Genomic DNA, 18,502 nt, shown 5'->3' with positions numbered 1-18,502 from the left:
ATCTCTGCAGTATTTATTCACTGCTGACTCCTTCCTCCTTAAAACTCCCTTCAATCTGGCATCATGCTGCTCATTTCCCAACTCTCTCATAGGCTATTCAATGACAAACTTCACAGGTTCCTCGTCCTCTACCTGCATTTTTACGTGTACCATCTTTAGAGTTTACTCTCTTCACTTCTCGTTTTATATTCTCTCTACACAGGATTTCATCCAGTTTCATGGCTTCAAGTACTACCTAATATAAATGCACAGACAATGCTCAAATCTTTATTGCAAGCCCCAGATGTCTCTTCTGAGCTCCACATACAGACAGCCAATTACCTGTTGTATAATCACCTAGATAACCCAAGATTAATATTCCCTCCCCACCCCCTGCCCCCCAAGACAGTCTTGCTCTCTCACCCAGGCTGCAGCGCAGTCACGCAATCTTGGCTCACCACAACCTCTCCCTCCTGAGCTCAAGCTATCCTCCCACCTCTGCCTCCTGGGTAGCTGGAACTACAGGCGTGTGCTACTTTGCCCGCCTAACTTTGTATTTTTGTCCAGATGGGCTTTCACCATGTTGCCCAGGCTGGTCTGGAACTCCTGAGCCCAAGATTCACCTGCCTCGGACTCCCAAAGTGCTTGGATTGTAGGGATGAGCCACTGTGCCTAGCCAACCCATGTTTCCTTTAAATTCAACATGTGCAAAAATAAAAATCCTCATCACTCCCCCAAAGCCTTCTCCTACATCTCCTAGGAAAATATGCATTTCTAACAAGCTCCCAGATGATACTGATGCTGCTAGTCCAGGATCCACTTCTTGAGAATCACTGTTCAAACACATGTGCCTCCTTCTACCTCCAGGCTATCAAGTTCTTTCTGCTATCTCCTAGGCCATGATATGTACGTAGCAGGCATTGTTAATATTTCACAGCACTCTATCCCATTGAACTTGGAATCTTGCAACATAGCATCCCAAGCACTAATTACCAAATAATAGAAGACTACAGATGAAACAATAGTCATCCCAGCAAACTGGAAGTTTCTCGAGGACAGGAACAGTATTCCCCATGTATCCCTAAAACCTAACCTTAACCAAATAGATGCTCAATAAATATTTGCTAGGTGGACAGCATTATCCAAAGCCAGAAACCAAAGCAGAATTCACCACCTCTTTTCTTCCCCATAATCCAATAGTTACCAAGTTCTTTCTTCTACCACCTAAATGTATCTCCTGCAGGGTCCCTACTATTCCCATCTGCATTGTTACTGTATTCTCCCCGTCTGCATTGTTACTGTATTCTTTCACGTTCTTCTGTCTCACATAAATTACTGCAATTATTTCTTAATCCCCATGTCTAGATTCATCTATCCTATTATCCACAGGGCCATCAGAATGGTCTCTTTAAAAAAGTAAATGAGACAATGTCATTCTCCTGCTTGAAAACAACTTCCCATTGCTTTCAGGAAAGAAAAGGTTAACTCCTTCATGATATGCAAATCCCTCTATGATCTAGTGTCAAACCACCAGACACTAACCCCTTCCTCTCCAGCCACGCTAAACTAATACTTTAGTTCTCTGGATAGCTTGTATAGCTCATGCTTCCATGACTTCTAACAGAAGCTCTCTATGTGATGTGCCCTTCCTCACTGGCTAAATACTCAAAGACTCAGTTCAGACACCTTCTCTTCCAGGAAGCTTTAAGTGACATTCATCCCCAGTGTGGATTAAGCCTCTTCCCATGTACTCTTACAGCATCCCATGTTTAGTTTAATAGCACACAGCACACTGCATAATCACTGTCTTATTTACCCTACTTGATTAATTTCCTTGGAGATAACAATCATGTCTTATGTACATATAGTTAGTGCTAGGTATATTAAGAGACATTTGACTAAACTTTAAATAAACACATTCCTTCCTATTCTCTAAACAGTGGTTCTCAAAGTTCAGCCCACACCACAATCATCTGGAAGACCTATAAAACTTAAGACTGTTGGCTCATCTCCAGAATTTTGGATTCAGTTGTTCCAGGGTGGGGCCTGACAAGTTTCCAAATGATGCTGCTGTTGTTGGTTTGGAAACCATTTTTTAAGAATCAATGCTCCAAATGTACATTGTCTCTTCCTACCTTTAGGATTCAAAGTGCCTTCTTCTAGATGCCTGCAACTCTGCCTACTGCAACTCTAATCTTTTTAGACCCAGCTAGCTCAATTGTCACCTCCTTCATAAAACTTGTCCTAATCCCAGGTGAAAATGATCTTGCTCCTTCCTAAATTTCTATCATGCTTTGTGTGTACTATTCATATGACACTCATCATACGCTAACTTACTTCACAGTTACTGGCATTGTCTTACATTCTCTACTTAAATGAAGGTAGGAAACCTGCCTTAATCATTGCAATATCCTCCACAACAGAGAGCACAATAACCAGTAAACAGCAGACAAAATCTGCAAGTATTTGTTGATAGAAACGAATCCCTGTAGCTTGCCCCAGAGTCCGGGACCATGGTCTGACTTAATCCTCCTGGCCCAAGGTGACTTCCTTATACTGCCTTGCTACCTATAACAGTTGCCTGATCCTTCCACACTTGTCTGTCCCTCTCATTGCTGACTGACCCTTAGTCAGTTTCTTTACCTTATACCTTGAGCCATTTTAATTTTCTCATTCACTATGGGACAAAATGAGTGGACAAATTTTCTCAGGACAGATGTGAATTTTAATTCCGCTGGTCATAAGACAGGTTTTTTCCTAAAAAGTGGCCTTTGCCACAGAATCTGAACTAGAATATGTTGTGTAAAACTCTACATACAGTTATAGACGGCAATAAATTTGTTTTAAGTTCTAGGTGCAGATCATGGAGATGAAAAAAACTTTAAAAGCACAAAGACATGAAAAGGTCTTTATAAAATTTAAAGCTCTCTTAAGAAACAAAACATAAAACAACTACCTTTATATTACGTTCATATAAGTATCTAGAACAAAATCCGTATTATCTGTTTCAACAAAAACGGATATAAAACACCTGGTTCAGCAGAAATTCCTAGGTCAGTATTTACAGAATTTTTTTTTTAACATATAACCTTCATTCTCCCTGGACGCTTAACAATTTAAAACTCAAGGGTGAAGGGAGGGAAAGACTTTAACTTTCAGAAAACAAAAGAAATAAACTGCTTTTAAGGCACCAACTAAATACCTGTCAGAAAAGATCCTTGAGAGTTCAATTAAATCTTATAAGCCTTTTTACTTTCTTCATACTTGAATTAACTAGTGATATTTCATAAATACTGTAAATGCTGTTGACAAAATGTAAATAATAGTAAGAGTTCTAACAGAGATTTTTCCAAAGGGTGTGAAAGTTTTCAGAATTGCATGTTCAATTAACCAGAAAAATTAACCAGATCATTCCAAAGCCTGATTTACTTGGGTTAATCTACATCCCATATGGCAAAGCTGAGTTAAGAGTATGGTCTTGATACTTTCAAACCAGTACTGTATTCAACAGACCAAAATAACCCTAAAGTTGGAAAGCCACTGCCAACATTACGTAGGTTCTGAAATGGTATTGGGAGGACGAAAGAGGGGAAAAAAAAAAAAAGAAAAAACCAACAGTTGAATTAGGAAATAAACACTGAAAAGGGAGCTGTTAAGAAAAGGAACATATTGACCTGGCAGGAAACAATATCGTTTGATACATCGTAAAATATTTTAAAAGACAAGAAAACAGAGTAACAGGAAAATAAGAAATTTAAGAGCTAAAGGAGAATTTCCCAAATTCAGTCTGTTGTTCAAAAAACAGAGGAAGGGGTGCACTGCAAGAGAGTTACTATTTGGAAACCATATCACTTCGCTACATAATACATAAACAACAAAAGGCTAGATCATTGTTCCTCAAATGTGTTGTTTATAAACCTAAGTAAAAACATTCCCTGCAATGAACAAAGATCTTCAAGATTCTGACCTTCAAGTAAAGTATGTGCATAAGAAAATTCTATTAAAGCACTGAAATGTAATTTTTCACTTCAAAAGACTATGCCAACAAGAAGATTATACGATGAATGGCTATGATCTTCCTAAAGTGTTTTGTGACTTTCAGGTGCCAAAGTTGCCTCTCAGAGCTGCCTCGAAAGTTGGCAGGGGAAAACTTTCTCTACACATCAAAATCGGCAATCATTTAAGTCTGCTTCAATCTGGGTTTTAAGTGCACCAGTGAGCACTTACTCATTTGCCCTATATTTTAAATAAAAGCTGACTTACCTGAACATTCTACTTTCACTTTCTTCCCTATCACCACCAAATCGATTTTAAGTTGTAAGCAACAGCATTTCTCCCTTCAGTAATTCACCACATATACTGAAGCACTTAAATTCTACATACAGGGTGGGATACCACACAGTGAAGAGATGCAAGAAATTACCCACCGTCAACCAGTTTAAGTCTTCTGACAACTGTTCAAAGACTTTTAGAGAAAGCCTAACAACTGAATCACATGATGGAGTATCTGATATACACGGAATAGCACTCTGAACTTTCCCTACTGTGTATACAACTCTTGATTACAAAGAGGAAGCTAACGACAAGGGCTTCCCCGAGCGAGAGAACCGGTAAGGTAACAGGCTAAAAGGGCGTCGTTGATTTCTTGGCTACAGCGACAGAGACGGGAGACACACCCCTAGCGTCGGTCTGAAACACTACAGCAGCGAATTCTACCTAGGGATTAATGTGAGGGTAAGGAAAGACAAATTTAAATCGCCATGATTCAAAAACAACCACTCCGAGAGAGACACACGAAGGTAGCAAAGAAAATGAAAAAACCCTTGGTAGTAAGGAAAGCACGAAAAAGTAAGCGTCCCCATTTCTCTCAGACCAAGTTCGCGTATGTTTTCGTGAACACCTTGGATCTTTCCGGTTCGCCAGGGCAGCGAGGAAAGCAGCAACGAAAGGAAACCCCGCAAGGCTGCCCACGGCAGCTAAACCGACGCTCGCAGGAGAGGAGAAGTGAGTGGCAGGGTTCCCTGCCAAGACTCTCTGCTGGGAAATAGGGAGTGAGTGGGAGAAGCAGCAGCTCTGGAGAGAAAGTGGGTCTTATGTAAAGCGCCATTTGCCACATATTGTTATTCTCATAGGATTTCAGAATATCCTCGAACTTGAAAAACAGAGTGAGCGTGGGGGGGGGGGCTCCACGTGGAGGAGGGTCGCGAGAAGGGGAGCGCGCCGGGATGATGGCCGGGGGTGCCGGCGGGGGTCGATGCCCGGCGAGAACGGCGCCGCGGGGGTGGGGCGACGGCGGGGCGGCGGCCGGGCGGCGGAGGGGCGCCCCGCAGAGGCCGGGGGCGGGCGCGGGGGACCCGCCGCCGTCCTGTCAACAGCCGCCCCGCCGCCCTCGCGGGCTAGCCCGCAACCGCCGCGGGACCCGCCGGGCCTGGGTCTCTGGAATTTTCCACGGGGGACAGCCGACCAGGGGCGTAGGGGCTCGCCCCCGCACCCGACCCGGACGGCGGCAGTAGGGGGAGGGATGGTGCATCGAGGAAGCCAAGGTCTCACCATTTTGCTCGGCGGGTCGGCGGCTCGCTGGCTCGCTGGCTCGCTGGCTTGGAGAAGTGTCGCGCTCAGGCGGGCTCGCAGGAAGCGGCGGCGGCGGCCCAGCTGCGGCCCTCGGGTCGCCGGCGGGGAGGGGGCGCGTGTGGGGGAGGGGAGGCGGCACCGCGGGGCCCGCGCCGGCCGGGTGATTGGGCACGCGACGGAGCGGGCAGGGCAGAGGGAAATAAATTAAGGTCGAGATTGAGAGCCGGAGAGCGCTGGAGGAGCAGCGGCGAGAGGCAGAGAGGAAGAAAGGAGGGGGAGAAGGGGCGAAGAGGGCCAGGAGACTCGGGGGCTGCAGCCTCGCGCTCGCGCCGGAGCCGTGACGGACTCACTGCAGTGGCTCGCGCTGACCCGCAACCTCGAGGCACGAAAAAGGGGGAGGGTGGAGAGGGAGGGGAGAGCGGAGCGCTGCAGCGCGCGGGGCGGAGGCGGGGGCGCGCGCGGGCCGGCGGCGGGGGCGGGGCTTCCGCGAGCGCCGCACATCCGGGAACCCGCGCGCCCCGCTCGGCGGCGGCTGCCGCAGCGCTCTGGCAAGCTCTGGTTGGGGAACGCTGCGCGCGCGGACCACGTTCGCCCCTCAGCCGGCCGTCCCATGCGTGCAGGGTGGGGGGGAAGACCAGGGGCGGGGGCGCGGACGTCGGTGACGTCGCGTGGCGGAGCCCTTCCTGTCATGTGGCTGGAGGCGGGCGGGGAAGAAGACAAGGCAGGGAGGGGAAGGAGGAAATGCGAGGGTTCCCGGGAGGGAGGAAGCGCTAGGGGTGCGCGAGTGCTAGCGAAAGGGGGACTTGGGCCCTGGATTGGAAGCCTTGCGGGAGAGGAGGAGCAGAGGAACAGTCTTAGTGTGTCAGAACCACCCGGATGCCGCACCAAAAAAAAACCAGGAAAAATCCAAGTCCTGCGAGAGGCAGTCAAAGGTATCTGTGTATCCGTGTACCGACTTGGATCCACTACAGAATTGCACGGCCCCTCAGGACTGCTGTCACCCCGGTGCAGCACCCGCAGGCCCATCTGTAATATGATTTGGCAGAGTCAGGAACCAGGTTGCAAAGACAGGGAAGCGAGCCAAAGCTGGCCGCAGCTCGAGGCATGGGGAAAACCTGGACAAACGAGTAGAAGAGATACTTCCCACTCGCAGAAAGACTTTCCACCCAGCTCTGCATTCCCATAAACCGTCCAGACTCCCCTTTGGCGGAGTCCATCGGTCTTTGTTTAAAAAAAAAAAAAAAATAGATTGCCCGCTTATCCTTTTAGTAGAGCTGTATCCACTCTTGTGGCGATTATCTTCCCAGAAAATTCAGATTACAATAGGAAATTGCATCGAGAAAAACATAAGGAGGAAATTTATGTTTGAGAGAAGAAATAAAGCTGTCAGGGGAGGTGTGATGAGGATAACCAAGAAAACATTTTGCAACTATTTTAACCAGTTACTCCTTTTCAAGCCTTGATAATCGCGCACGCTCTTGTGTGTTTGAGAGTGTGTGTGTGTGTGAGAGAGAGAGAGGATGTTTTCTGAGTGATCGGAAACTCCTTATTGATAAACCCTTTGAGTCGTTTTATAAAAAGCCATTGTGTTTTAAAAAAAAAAAAAGTCTTAATGCCCCTTATGTGTGAACTTTATTCTTTTTCTGTGCTCATTATTTTTCCATATGATGAGCATGCATTTTTTCTAATAAACGCTCAGCGATGTGCCCTAGGAGTAAATGGTGCCTCTCTCTCTCCCCCGCCCCCACCCGCCCCTCCATGCCTCCCCTCCCCCCTTCAGAAGCTACTTTGCTTCTTTGTCAGGATGAATAAGGAAAAGAACTTAGACATAGCAAGCTATGTCACACAGTGAATGTATCAAGGAAAGGCCAAGAAGGGACACTTTCTTCCACTTTCTTCAACATATTTGATTTAAATATGTTGCTATTTGGTACCAATATATTACAGAACAAGAAAAAGTCCCTAAGCTATATGTGTAACGTTTTCTAGGTATACTATTTAAAATTAGTTTTTTTATCATAAAAAGTGCTTTTTAAGAAAAAGTACTATATGCAAAATTCTTCCTCTCTCAACTGCATTTGTTTGTGTCCCTTGGACATTTTCAGTGAAAATCAAATTATTTTAACTAAGGGGTATGTATTAAGAAGGAATTCGAGCTATTTGGAATACAGTGGATTTAAAACAACCCATAATTTCGTTGTGTTGGAGGCAATTTATACTAGTCCGAATCCAGTAAGATAAGTAAATCCAAAAGGCACCTTTAATAGATTTTTCCTCAAAACGCTGGGGGGAAAAAGTATGATAAGCAGTCATTCTCCTTTTTGTGTCTTTCCATTAAATTTTGGTGTAAAGCTTGGTATAAGTGGGAATAGGTACCAAATAGTCCTGCAGAAGCATACTTATTTTTAAATATGTATGTATCAAATAGCCCTGCTAAAAGCATACATGTTTTTAAATAACTAGATAAATGTATAGGTAATGGACATATCTTTGTGGCTTATTTTTCCTAGAAAATTTAACAAGCTTTTAGATGATTATCAGAAAGAATTACATCCTATAAATTAAAGGGAGAAACACTTAAGACAGGGATGCCAGTTACAAGAATTAGTAACAGGTAGGCATGAGGTGATAAAGGATATCAATGGCAGAGGAAAGGAAAGGCGAATATGAACAACTTGAAGCAAAAATGGACTGGCTATGCAACATAGTAGATGTGTGGAATAGGGAGAAATAAAAGGTGACCAGTTTTCGTTTTGATGTTAGGAAATAGTGTTACCATTAAGAGAAATGGAGAAGTCCAAAGTTTGACTATTGAGTGAAAAGAGATGAGTTTAGATTTAAAGATTCAAAGTTTTAGTTGCTGATGAGCTATGCCAGTGGAAGCACCCAAATAGAAGCTGAAAGTGCAGGTTAGAAAGGAATAGAGATATGGAAATCAACTGTAAAACAGATTAAAATGAAATCTTCAAAGTTTTCCTTATTTAATTAGTGATAGGAGAAAGAAGAGACCCAGAGATAATAATAAAGCTGCTAGGTAGAAAAAAAATTAAAGGAAAAGAAAGTTTTAAGAAACAGGGTAGACCAGGTCAAGTGGATTACGCCTGTAATCCCAGCACTTTGGGAGGCCAAGGTGAGTGGATCACCTGAGGTCAGGAGTTCGAGATCAGCCTGGCCAAACTGGTTAAACACTGTCTCTACTAAAAATACAAATATTAGCTGGGTGTTTTAGCATGTACCTGTAATCGCAGTACTTGGGAGGCTGAGGCAGGAGAATTGCTTGAACCTGGGAGATGGAGGTTGCAGTGAGCCAAGATCGCACCACCATTGCAGCCTGGGCAACAGAGCAAGACTGTCTCAAAAAAAAAAAAAAAAAGAGGGTAATATTTACAGTCATGTTTGACCATAGGCAGCCAGCCTCAGGCTTCTGTGCCTCCACAATTACCATTAGGAAGTTAGAAATGTCACAGGATATTATTTCCTCCGTAGACCTTTAAGATAATAGTGACATCGAGAAAGTTGCCTTACTCTTAAAGGACTGATCACTGCCATTAATTCATATATAATATTTAAGGGTTGCAGGAGAAACAAATTACCTTTTCTGTAGTTGTCTAAGGTATTCTTTACAGCATTACTCCCCAAATGGCCACTTTTAGTAATGATTATACTTACTAACATCAACTAGAAACTATGTTTGATTTTTCTACTCTTGTACATAGGAAGAAAATGCCAATTAAAAATGAAAGTCAGTTAAAACCACTTGAAGCCAGGCGCAGTGGCTCACACCTGTAATCCCAGCACTTTGGGAGGCCAAAGCGGGCGATTCACGAGGTCAGGAAATGGAGACCATCCTGGCTAACACGGTGAAACCCCATCTCTACTAAAAATACAAAAATTAGCCCAGCGTGGTGGCAGTCACCTGTAGTCCCAGCTACTCGGGAGGCTGATGCAGGAGAATGGCGTGAACCCTGGAGGGGGAGCTTGCAGTGAGCCAATATCACGCCACTGCACTCCAGCCTGGGCGACAGAGCGAGACTCCGTCTCAAAAAACAAACAAACAAACAAAAAAAACAAAAAAAAAACCCACTTGAAAGCAATGTCTGTTCCTTTTTAAAACGGAAAGTTGGAGGAAACTTCAGCCTCTCCTCTTAGATAAAATGCATGCCCCAGGTTAAGAATTCCAGGTATAAGAATACTTTGTACCTTTTTGCCACATAGTTCCATACCACAAGGTTTCCTTCTCAGTGGACACTGAGATTGCATAGGGAATAGATCACCTTCCTTCCAGAATTCTTTTTTGTAGTGAGGTGAACACGGGAATGTAAGCTAGCCTTCTGCTCCAGGGTGTGGTTGAGAAAGGGTTCCCAGGCACCTGAGATGCCAAGAGAAGTGGGTCATTCCCTTCCTGTTAAGCAGCAGAGGTTTTTGCCAAGGATCTAAATTCCATCTTGGAAACTCATTTCTCCATAGAAACCATTTCACAAAGAGTTCTATAAACAATGGCCTTCCTGCAGAAAGCCTCCTTAAATTATAATGTAGCTGAAATTCTGTATATTTGCTACTAAAAGTTCAATAGTAGAAAATAATACTCTTAAATATATGTATCTTTTTGAATTAATTTGGGAAAATACATTTGGGAAAAAAATGTATTCCAAGTACTAGATGGGTTTTTTTTCTTTAATCGTAAATATAACTACTTTTAAAATTATGGACTGTATGCAACTTTTTCAATTCCTACAAGAGAATTAAGAATATTGAATTTGTTCAAAATTAAGCCTTCTATCACTTACTTTTTAGATGAAATACAAATTAGGACAGTTTTTAAATTAGTTTCCTAATAAAAAAATTATATGGTAAATTAGTTACATAAGTTGTTTCTATACTATGCACTGGAACAAAAAGAAAAGGAAAGAAAAATACTTCATAAGATTTATTCCTAAACCTCTTGCATTCACATCTAATTTTGTGTGTTAGAAGAAAAGTCCACGGTGTTTTTAAACACGGTTTGTTAACACTCTTTACATAATGAGCTTTATTCTTTTTCTATGCTAATTATTTTTTCATATATAAGTACATTACAGTTGGGTAATTACATAAAAATCTACATAAAAAAGAAAGAGAGGACAGAAATCAGAGAGTTTAAACAGTATAGACCTGGGTTAAGGCAGAACTAAAGGGAGCACCTACATTTGAGTGGCAGAAGGAAAAAGAAGTGATAGGAAAGATGACGAACAAACCAGGGGGTCAGAAGACCCAGTAAAGATACACTGGAAGCTGAAAGGGAGGAATTCAAGATCAAAGGTTGGTCAACATCATCTAGTGGCTAGGGGAGTCCAGCAGTGTGGTCAGAGAGGACCAAGACAGATGGAGGTGTCCATTGAGGTGTACTAGATTATGTCATGATGTTGTTTATCTGAATTAAAAGTCTGTCTCATTTATTTGGTCTTTATCACATAAAAGTGAATACCAAGAAAAAGCCTGGTTATTTGGACTTTGATAGGATTTCCATTTTACTAGTTTAGTAAGAGTACTTTATACCATCTTCTTAAACATAACAGAAAATATGATGTAAATGTAAAACAAAACTATTATGGCACTGGAGAATACCTATCTGTCATACTTGTTGACCCACTAATGCATGTATGCACTCAAAACTATCTGCATGCTTAGCTCCACACATGAATCAGTGACTGGAGTAAGACCCTAGTTCTAATCTCACTTCTGGTTCCAGGCCATTCCTGTGTGAATTTTCGATAGTCATCTAGTCTAAGTTGCCTAATGTGATAGTCAATAGCCACTTTTAGCTATTTAGGTTTACATTAATTTAAATGAATAAAAATTCAGTTCTGTCTTGTTAACTACATTTCAAGTGCTCAATAGCTGCATACCTAGTGGCTACGGTATTGGACATTGCAGAAAGTTCTATTGGGCAGTACTCATGTAAGTTCTTTACCTCAAAGTGTTCACCACCAACCACTAATGTAATGCCTGTTTATTACAAAGATAGGAACGTTTCCAATATAATGAGTTAATTTAAACTACCTTAAGTACTCTTAACAATTTGAACAAACATGCAATTAAAACCCGTTTGGGAAAAAAAAAAGAGGGCCAGGCATGGTGGCTCACACCTGTAATCCCAGCACTTTGGGAGGCCAAGGTGGGCGGATCACGAGGTCAGGAGTTCCAGACCAGCCTGACCAACATGGTGAAACCCCGTCTCTACTAAAAATACAAAAATTAGCCAGGCATGGTGGTGCGTGCCTGTAATCCCAGCTACTCAGGAAGCTGAGGCAGGAGAATCGCTTGAACCTGGGAGGCGGAGGTTGCAGTGAGTTGATACCACGCCACTGCACTCCAGTCTGGGCAACAGCAAGACTCCATCTCAAAAAAAAAAAAAAGACAGAAAAATATATTCAAGCAAATGAAAACATACTAATATCAGAAAATATATATTAGATGTTTTATATATGAGAGACTGAAGACAAATGTTAAAGAATATTATCAGTACTTTTACCAAAACCCATGTATTCTTTATTAAAATGTGTCAGTTAAACAATATATTACAATGTAAAAAGATATTTTGCAACAAATGTAATAGAAAATTTTTAATTTATAAAAATATTTTAGCAACTGCATAAAATTAATAGTTAATTTACTTCAGAAATTATACTTTGTTTTCATGAAAGATTTTTATTTTTCCCTATAATCCAATTTTCACATTTTACCCACAGCCTTAAGATAGATTTCAAGTAGCAATCAGAACACTATAGAAACATTTTTAATGGCCAGGCATGGTGGCTCACACCTATAATCCCAGCACTTTGGGAGGCCAAAGTGGGTAGATCATGAGGTCAGGAGATTGAGACCATCCTGGCCCACATGGTGAAACCCTGTCTCCACTAAAATACAAAAAATTAGCCAGGTGTGGTGGCGCACACCTGTAGTCCCAGCTACTTGGGAGGCTGAGGCAGGGGAATTGCTAGAACCCGGGAGGCAGAGGTTGCAGTGAGCCAAGATCGCACCAACGCACTCCAGCCTGGTGACAGAGCAAGACTCCATCTCAAAAAAGAAAAAAAAGAAAAAAAAAAGAAAAATTTTAAAATGCAGAGGGCATGTGGTAAGGGATATTTGGGTCACCTCACAACAATTCTTAAGAGATCTTTAATAAAGGATTAGGATTTCAGTTGTTTATTCTATATCTATCTAAAAATATAAAAATAGCATTTCTTAGTACTGAATCAGGACTTTGTGCATGAACATACTGAATCCAGTTCTTTCAATTGTCAAAATTTTTCTCAGGGAACTTTGATGGTAGACTGTGGCTTCCAAAGAAAAAATAAGAGTACAAGCTATTTTTGGAAGGAAAGAAAATGAGTAAACTAGTCAAAGAAGATTGGTTTGGTGTAGAATATTCATTCATTAGCTTAACTCATCTGATACTTGAAAAGGTATATACTCCAGGATCAGGCTGACCACTCACATGTACTAGGGATTAATTGGTTTTGGATGGCAGACCTCAAAAGTCCCCACTGACTCCTCTTGGGAATAAGGAGCCAATGCCACTGCAGTGCCATTCAGTTGTGAGTAAACAATGATGAGAACATAACTTAGGGTGGCATTTTCTAGGTGGGGATGTATACAGAGCAGGGGACACTGAGGCCATATATTAGGCATTAGTAATATATGTCTTTGTAGGACATGTCTTTGCATGTCCTTTACTTCTGTTGTTTCCACTAGAAGAAAGTACTCTGAACATTGTGCTATTGTTTTTGAGTAAGCCTGTTTCTCTTTCGCCTGACTCTGGACACTGCATAATTGTTTAGTGGCATAAATGGAATAGCTTAATTCTGAAATATCCTTAGGGGAAACAGTATTGGATCATTAACATGGTTATTATAGAAGATGTTTTAAATATGGAAAAGGGTAAAGAAAGGAAAACCGTCTGTAATCGTAACACCATAATCATTATTTATATTTGGATGTACAGTCAATCTCATATATATATAATGTATAGCGATGTATTTATTGGTGATATACTGTTTTATTAAATGCTTTTCCACTTAATATTTGGGGAATGTTCCTTACATCTTTCAATATTCTTTATGAATATTTTTGATTTTATATATCCAATTATATTACTATATGCCTTAATTTATTTAACAAATCCCTTATAAATTTTGATTTTGGTTGTTTTCAGTTTTTTTCTGTTATAGACAATGATATGTTTATCTTTGACAAGGTCCCACTTTGTGGCCAGGCTGGAGTGCACTGACACAATTGCAACTCACTGCAGCCTCAGCTTCCTGAGCTCAAGCAGTGCTCCCTCCTTAGCCTCACAAGTAGCTGGGACCGCAGGTGCGTGCCACCATACCCGGCTAACTTTTGTATTTTTTTTGTAGAGAGGGGGTTTTGCCATGTTGCCCAGGCTGGTCCCAAACTCCTGAGCTCAAGAAATCAGCCTTCCTCAGCCTCCTAAAGTTCTGGGGCTATAGGTGTGGGCCACTGCACCCAGCCAGGCATAAAGATTTTTTAAAGTTTGTGCCCCCGTAAATTTGTACACCCATATAGGCTGAATAATAGCGGTACTAATATATAACCCAAATATTACCATCTTTAACCTAATTATTTATTTTATTCTTACAACTACTGCATTCCTAGCACTCAACCTGAATTCAGGCACCACAACCCTATTACTATCCCGTGCCTGAAACAAACTGACATGACTAATATCCATAATTTTATCAATTTTATTATCCCTAGCAGAATCCCCATTAACAGGATTCTTGCCTAAATGAATTATCCAAGAATTTACAAAAAACAAGAAGCACCCATTTTCCCACAACTATACAAACTATATATTGATATTTCCTTTAAATGTAGGCTTTTAAACAAATGGCATCTCATCTTAATTTGCATTTCTTGGTTTTATGGTAATATTGAACAGTTTTCCAAAGTTTTGACCTTTTACATCAACCACTAAGAATATATCCCTGTGACTTACCTGTTCAGTGCCCACTTTTCTTGGGGAAATTTGTCTATACATTTTGTATATGAAGGATATGATCCCCATACATTTGTTAGGATGATTCTGCCAAGTTTATAGTTTGACTTTTGATTCCATTTGTGGCATTTTTGAAGTTTATTTTTCATCCTGTGTATGGGAGAAAATACAACATATGGATGACAACTAAAAAGCTCATATCCTTAATATATAGGTATCCTAGTTAATTAAGAACTATTTTTTCTTATTATTAATCTATGACTTCTATGCTGAAAATTGCATGTATATATATTCAATGACTAGACTTGAAGGCAAAATAGTAAATTAATGAAAACTTTTGCTTATGGAACATGGGTTAATTCTTACTTGACATTGCCTACTTTATCTACTATTGAATAATTAATCTGATTCATCAAAAACTTCATTTTTACCTTAAAAATAAGCAAAACTAATTTATCAATCATTTTTTCAATGAAGGGTCAAATGAAGTATGCAAATACTACATTAAGGCCACATAATGAGCTACCCATACAACTGACAAATGACGTCTTCAGAGATTTTTTTAAAAACAATTGAAGATAATATGGTCTGAAAATGTCATATGATATAGGGTCAACTGCATGTGTTATTTTGTTATAATTTGTATCAATAACACACATAAACCACAAATGCATTGGTTATAAAATGTTTATATGTCATATACATTGCTTTACAGCGTTTCTCTGTCCAAGCACATACACCATTCTAAAAATTATGCAAAATTTTTTTGGGAGGCTGAGGCGAGTGGATCATGAGGTCAGGAGATCGAGACCATCCTGCCTAACATGGTGAAAACCCATCTCTACTAAAAATACAAAAAATTAGCCAGGCATGGTGGCAGGCACCTGTAGCCCCAGCTACTCGGGAGACTGAGGCAGGAGAATGGCATGAACCCGGGAGGCGGAGCTTGCAGTGAGCCAAGATCGCGCCACTGCACTCCAGCCTGGGTGACAGAGCGAGACTCCATCTGAAAATGAAGAAAAAATTATGCAAAATTTTATATTATGTTGTTCTTTCTCTCCATGGTACCCTAAGTAAAGCAATTGACAGAAAATAAAACCAGCCACTCATTTGTACCTAAAGTTAACTGCAATGTTGTTCCTCTATATCTGTGTTCTATGAATGTAATAGAAGGATTTGCTTCAACAAAAGTAATATCATAACTAGATATAGTTACAAGTCTGATTTAAATTCTAAGTAGTTAATTCCTTCTGTTTTCCTGGTAGAACAGATTCTTCCTTGTGCAATATTCTAAATTAGAAATATCTTTTATAAGAAAGAATTGACTGCTTATATCAGTTCTCTTTGTAATAATTAAACTTGTCATATACATTTGTTTTTTATTTTAGGGCAAACTTGCTGGAACCAAACTCAAAATATTCACTAGCATATTATCTACAATGCTGTTCTTCCAGGAAAATAAGAGTAATCAAAAAGGTATATTTTGAAGAAATGTAGTTGTAGAAATAAATACATACGATGTAATTTCTGCATATATGATATTGTAAATTGTTAAGGTATAGTAAATGAGCCATGCCTCCTTGTTCAAAATTATATCACAAAAATTAATCAGTGTGCTTTAAAAAATAGTCTACTCTTTTGAAAAGAATTTATAACTTTGTATAAGATACATACAATTTATAATATTGTAAGTAGAACTTATTTTTGCATAAATGGCAAATTGCACTAGTGCTAAAATTCTCAAGGTCAGAGCTGAAAATTGCACTGTAAATGCATTTTGTGCATTTTATCAGAATGAGGAAGTTGGTTGCATTTCTAAGAAAATATTTAAAAGTGTGTATTTTTGAATAAAAATGAAATGTTTGGTAAATGAGTGTTTTTTTTCAGTGAATGCTACATGTTCTTTGATTTTTAAAGAGCATGTTCATTTCCTCACAAAATCAAAAAGTTCTGTTAACCACTCAAGTGACAAATCTGAAGGAAGAGAGGCATTAACATGTAAACAAATTACCTATATTTAAAAAAAGTAGAGTTTCAGGGCCCATTCCACTTTAGGCACAAATTTTGTCAATGGTGATTTTGCTTAGTTTCAATTTGTTTTTCCCATTATATATTAAAATTGTTGCTCATTTTAGTTCCAAGACATCACTATAGTCATTAGTTACCCTGCCTAAGAAGAAAAGATTCTTACTTTTATTATAAATCAGTGTCTTTACGATTAGCAGGGCCCTGTGTCTTTTCCCATTGTCAGCATCTGTATAAGGGTGGTTTGCCAAGAAAAAAAAAAGACTTTTCAAAAAACAATGGGGAATAGTGAAGTGTGAAGAATGAAGAAGCAATAGAGCCTCCAGCATAACGATTACAATCAGGTCCTTCCAGAAACTCATGCTGGAGCTGTATGCTTTCTGGCCATCATCCCTCCTTTCTTGCCTACACTAATCTCAAATTCTGAGCTTTGAAATCCCCACCCTACACCTGTTTCCAACCCAGTCTTCTATCCTTGCTTCTTTTTATGAGATCCTATAAAGCACTGAAATTAGCAATTATAGTGGATCTACCCAAGAGCCAGAGGATGGTTTTATTTGCAGAAAGCAGGTAACAGAAAGCACTTTAAAATTGATTGTGCTGTCTACAATGTTGTGTAAACATTTGGTATGACTGAACAGAACCTCCCCTGTTAGGTAATTGGATAAATTACAAAGTAAGAGTACTGCCCACTGTGATATTTTGTAATCTGCTTTTCGTTTAAAAAACTGATGTTATAGAAAAAAGACCTTTCTTCTAACTTAGAAACATTAGACCCTATGGTCCTTCTTTAAATGTGATTACATTTCCTATTTTTAATCTTTTTTTTTTTTTTTTTTTTGGCGACAGGGTCTCACTCTGTCACCCTGGCTGGAGTGCAATGGTACAATCTCGGCTCACTGCAACCTCCACCTCCCAGGTTCAAGTGATTCTCGTGCCTCAGCCTCCCCAGTAGGTGAGATTACAGGTGCGTGCCACCACACCTGGCTAATTTATGTAATTTTAGTAGAGACATGGTTTTACCATGTTGGCCAGAATGGTCTTGAACTTCTGATCTCAAGTGATCTGCCTGCCTCAGCCTCCCAAAGTGCTGAGATTACAGGTATGAGCCACCACACCCAGCTTATTTTTATCTAAGTTACACAGCAACACAAGAAACTCTTCTTAATGGTATATCATAAAGAGAGATTGCATAAAATGAAACACTGCATAATGGTATTCATTTTAAATTAAATCTAAATATGTAAATATCCAAGGTCTAATTAGTAATGGATATTCTTAGTGTACAATAAAACTGCATTAATCTGGACACCAAAGATGTTGAATCATTTGCCTTTAGCAGATGCTTTGAGAAAAAGATTAGTCTTTGGAGACCTAAACAAAAAGATCCTGGTGTTCAAAGGATGTGTTTAAGAATAAGGATTTATGAAGTTGAGGTCATGAGAGGAGTCTCAGAAGACTCAAATCAAGGAGTGGTAGAGATGGGCATGTTCTTATAATAGAGTAACTTAGGCGTTGGCTAAAAAAGATCTACAGGATGTTTAGACAGTGATGGGTAGGCAGGTTAGACACTATGAACACTGAGTTTAAGAACTTTGAACCACAACAGCATACTCCAGGACCCAATATTGGTGGAGAAGCATTGAGAGATCTGAGCCTGGCTGGTTAGCGTGGAACGAAGAATCACAGGTATGGCTGGAAGAGCGTGGGAATGAGTATTCATAGTTTATAAAGACACAATTTTAAGCACTTTGAAGCCTCTACCATGTACTATTTTTAAGTCTTCTCAGTTGACTGAGTCTAAGAAGAGTGGAGATTAAGTGCTGGGGCTGGAAGTTTAACCTAGATCTGTGTGACTCCAAAACCCAACCTTTTCACCACTATGTTATACTGCCACTTGGTGCATAACTATGGGGCGGCGGGGGGCGG

At 40.4% G+C, this 18,502-nt stretch overlaps 1 protein-coding gene across 1 annotated transcript in view; it reads right to left on the bottom strand.

Annotated features, from left to right (window-relative positions):
* Positions 1-5,938, bottom strand: part of PPP3R1 (protein phosphatase 3 regulatory subunit B, alpha) — a 73,944-nt gene extending 68,006 nt beyond the window's left edge. Inside the window, exon 1 of the mRNA XM_015112591.3 lies at positions 5,530-5,938. Coding sequence (XP_014968077.1) covers positions 5,530-5,532 — 3 coding nt within the window. The 5' untranslated portion in view covers positions 5,533-5,938. The remainder of the gene's footprint in view (positions 1-5,529) is intronic.
* Between the last annotated feature and the right edge of the window lie 12,564 nt (positions 5,939-18,502).

The sequence above is a fragment of the Macaca mulatta genome, chromosome 13, assembly GCF_049350105.2.
Source record: "Macaca mulatta isolate MMU2019108-1 chromosome 13, T2T-MMU8v2.0, whole genome shotgun sequence".
NCBI lineage: Eukaryota > Metazoa > Chordata > Mammalia > Primates > Cercopithecidae > Macaca > Macaca mulatta.
The sequence above is the reverse complement of the archived record's forward strand: the minus strand, read 5'-3'. Positions and strand labels throughout refer to the sequence as shown.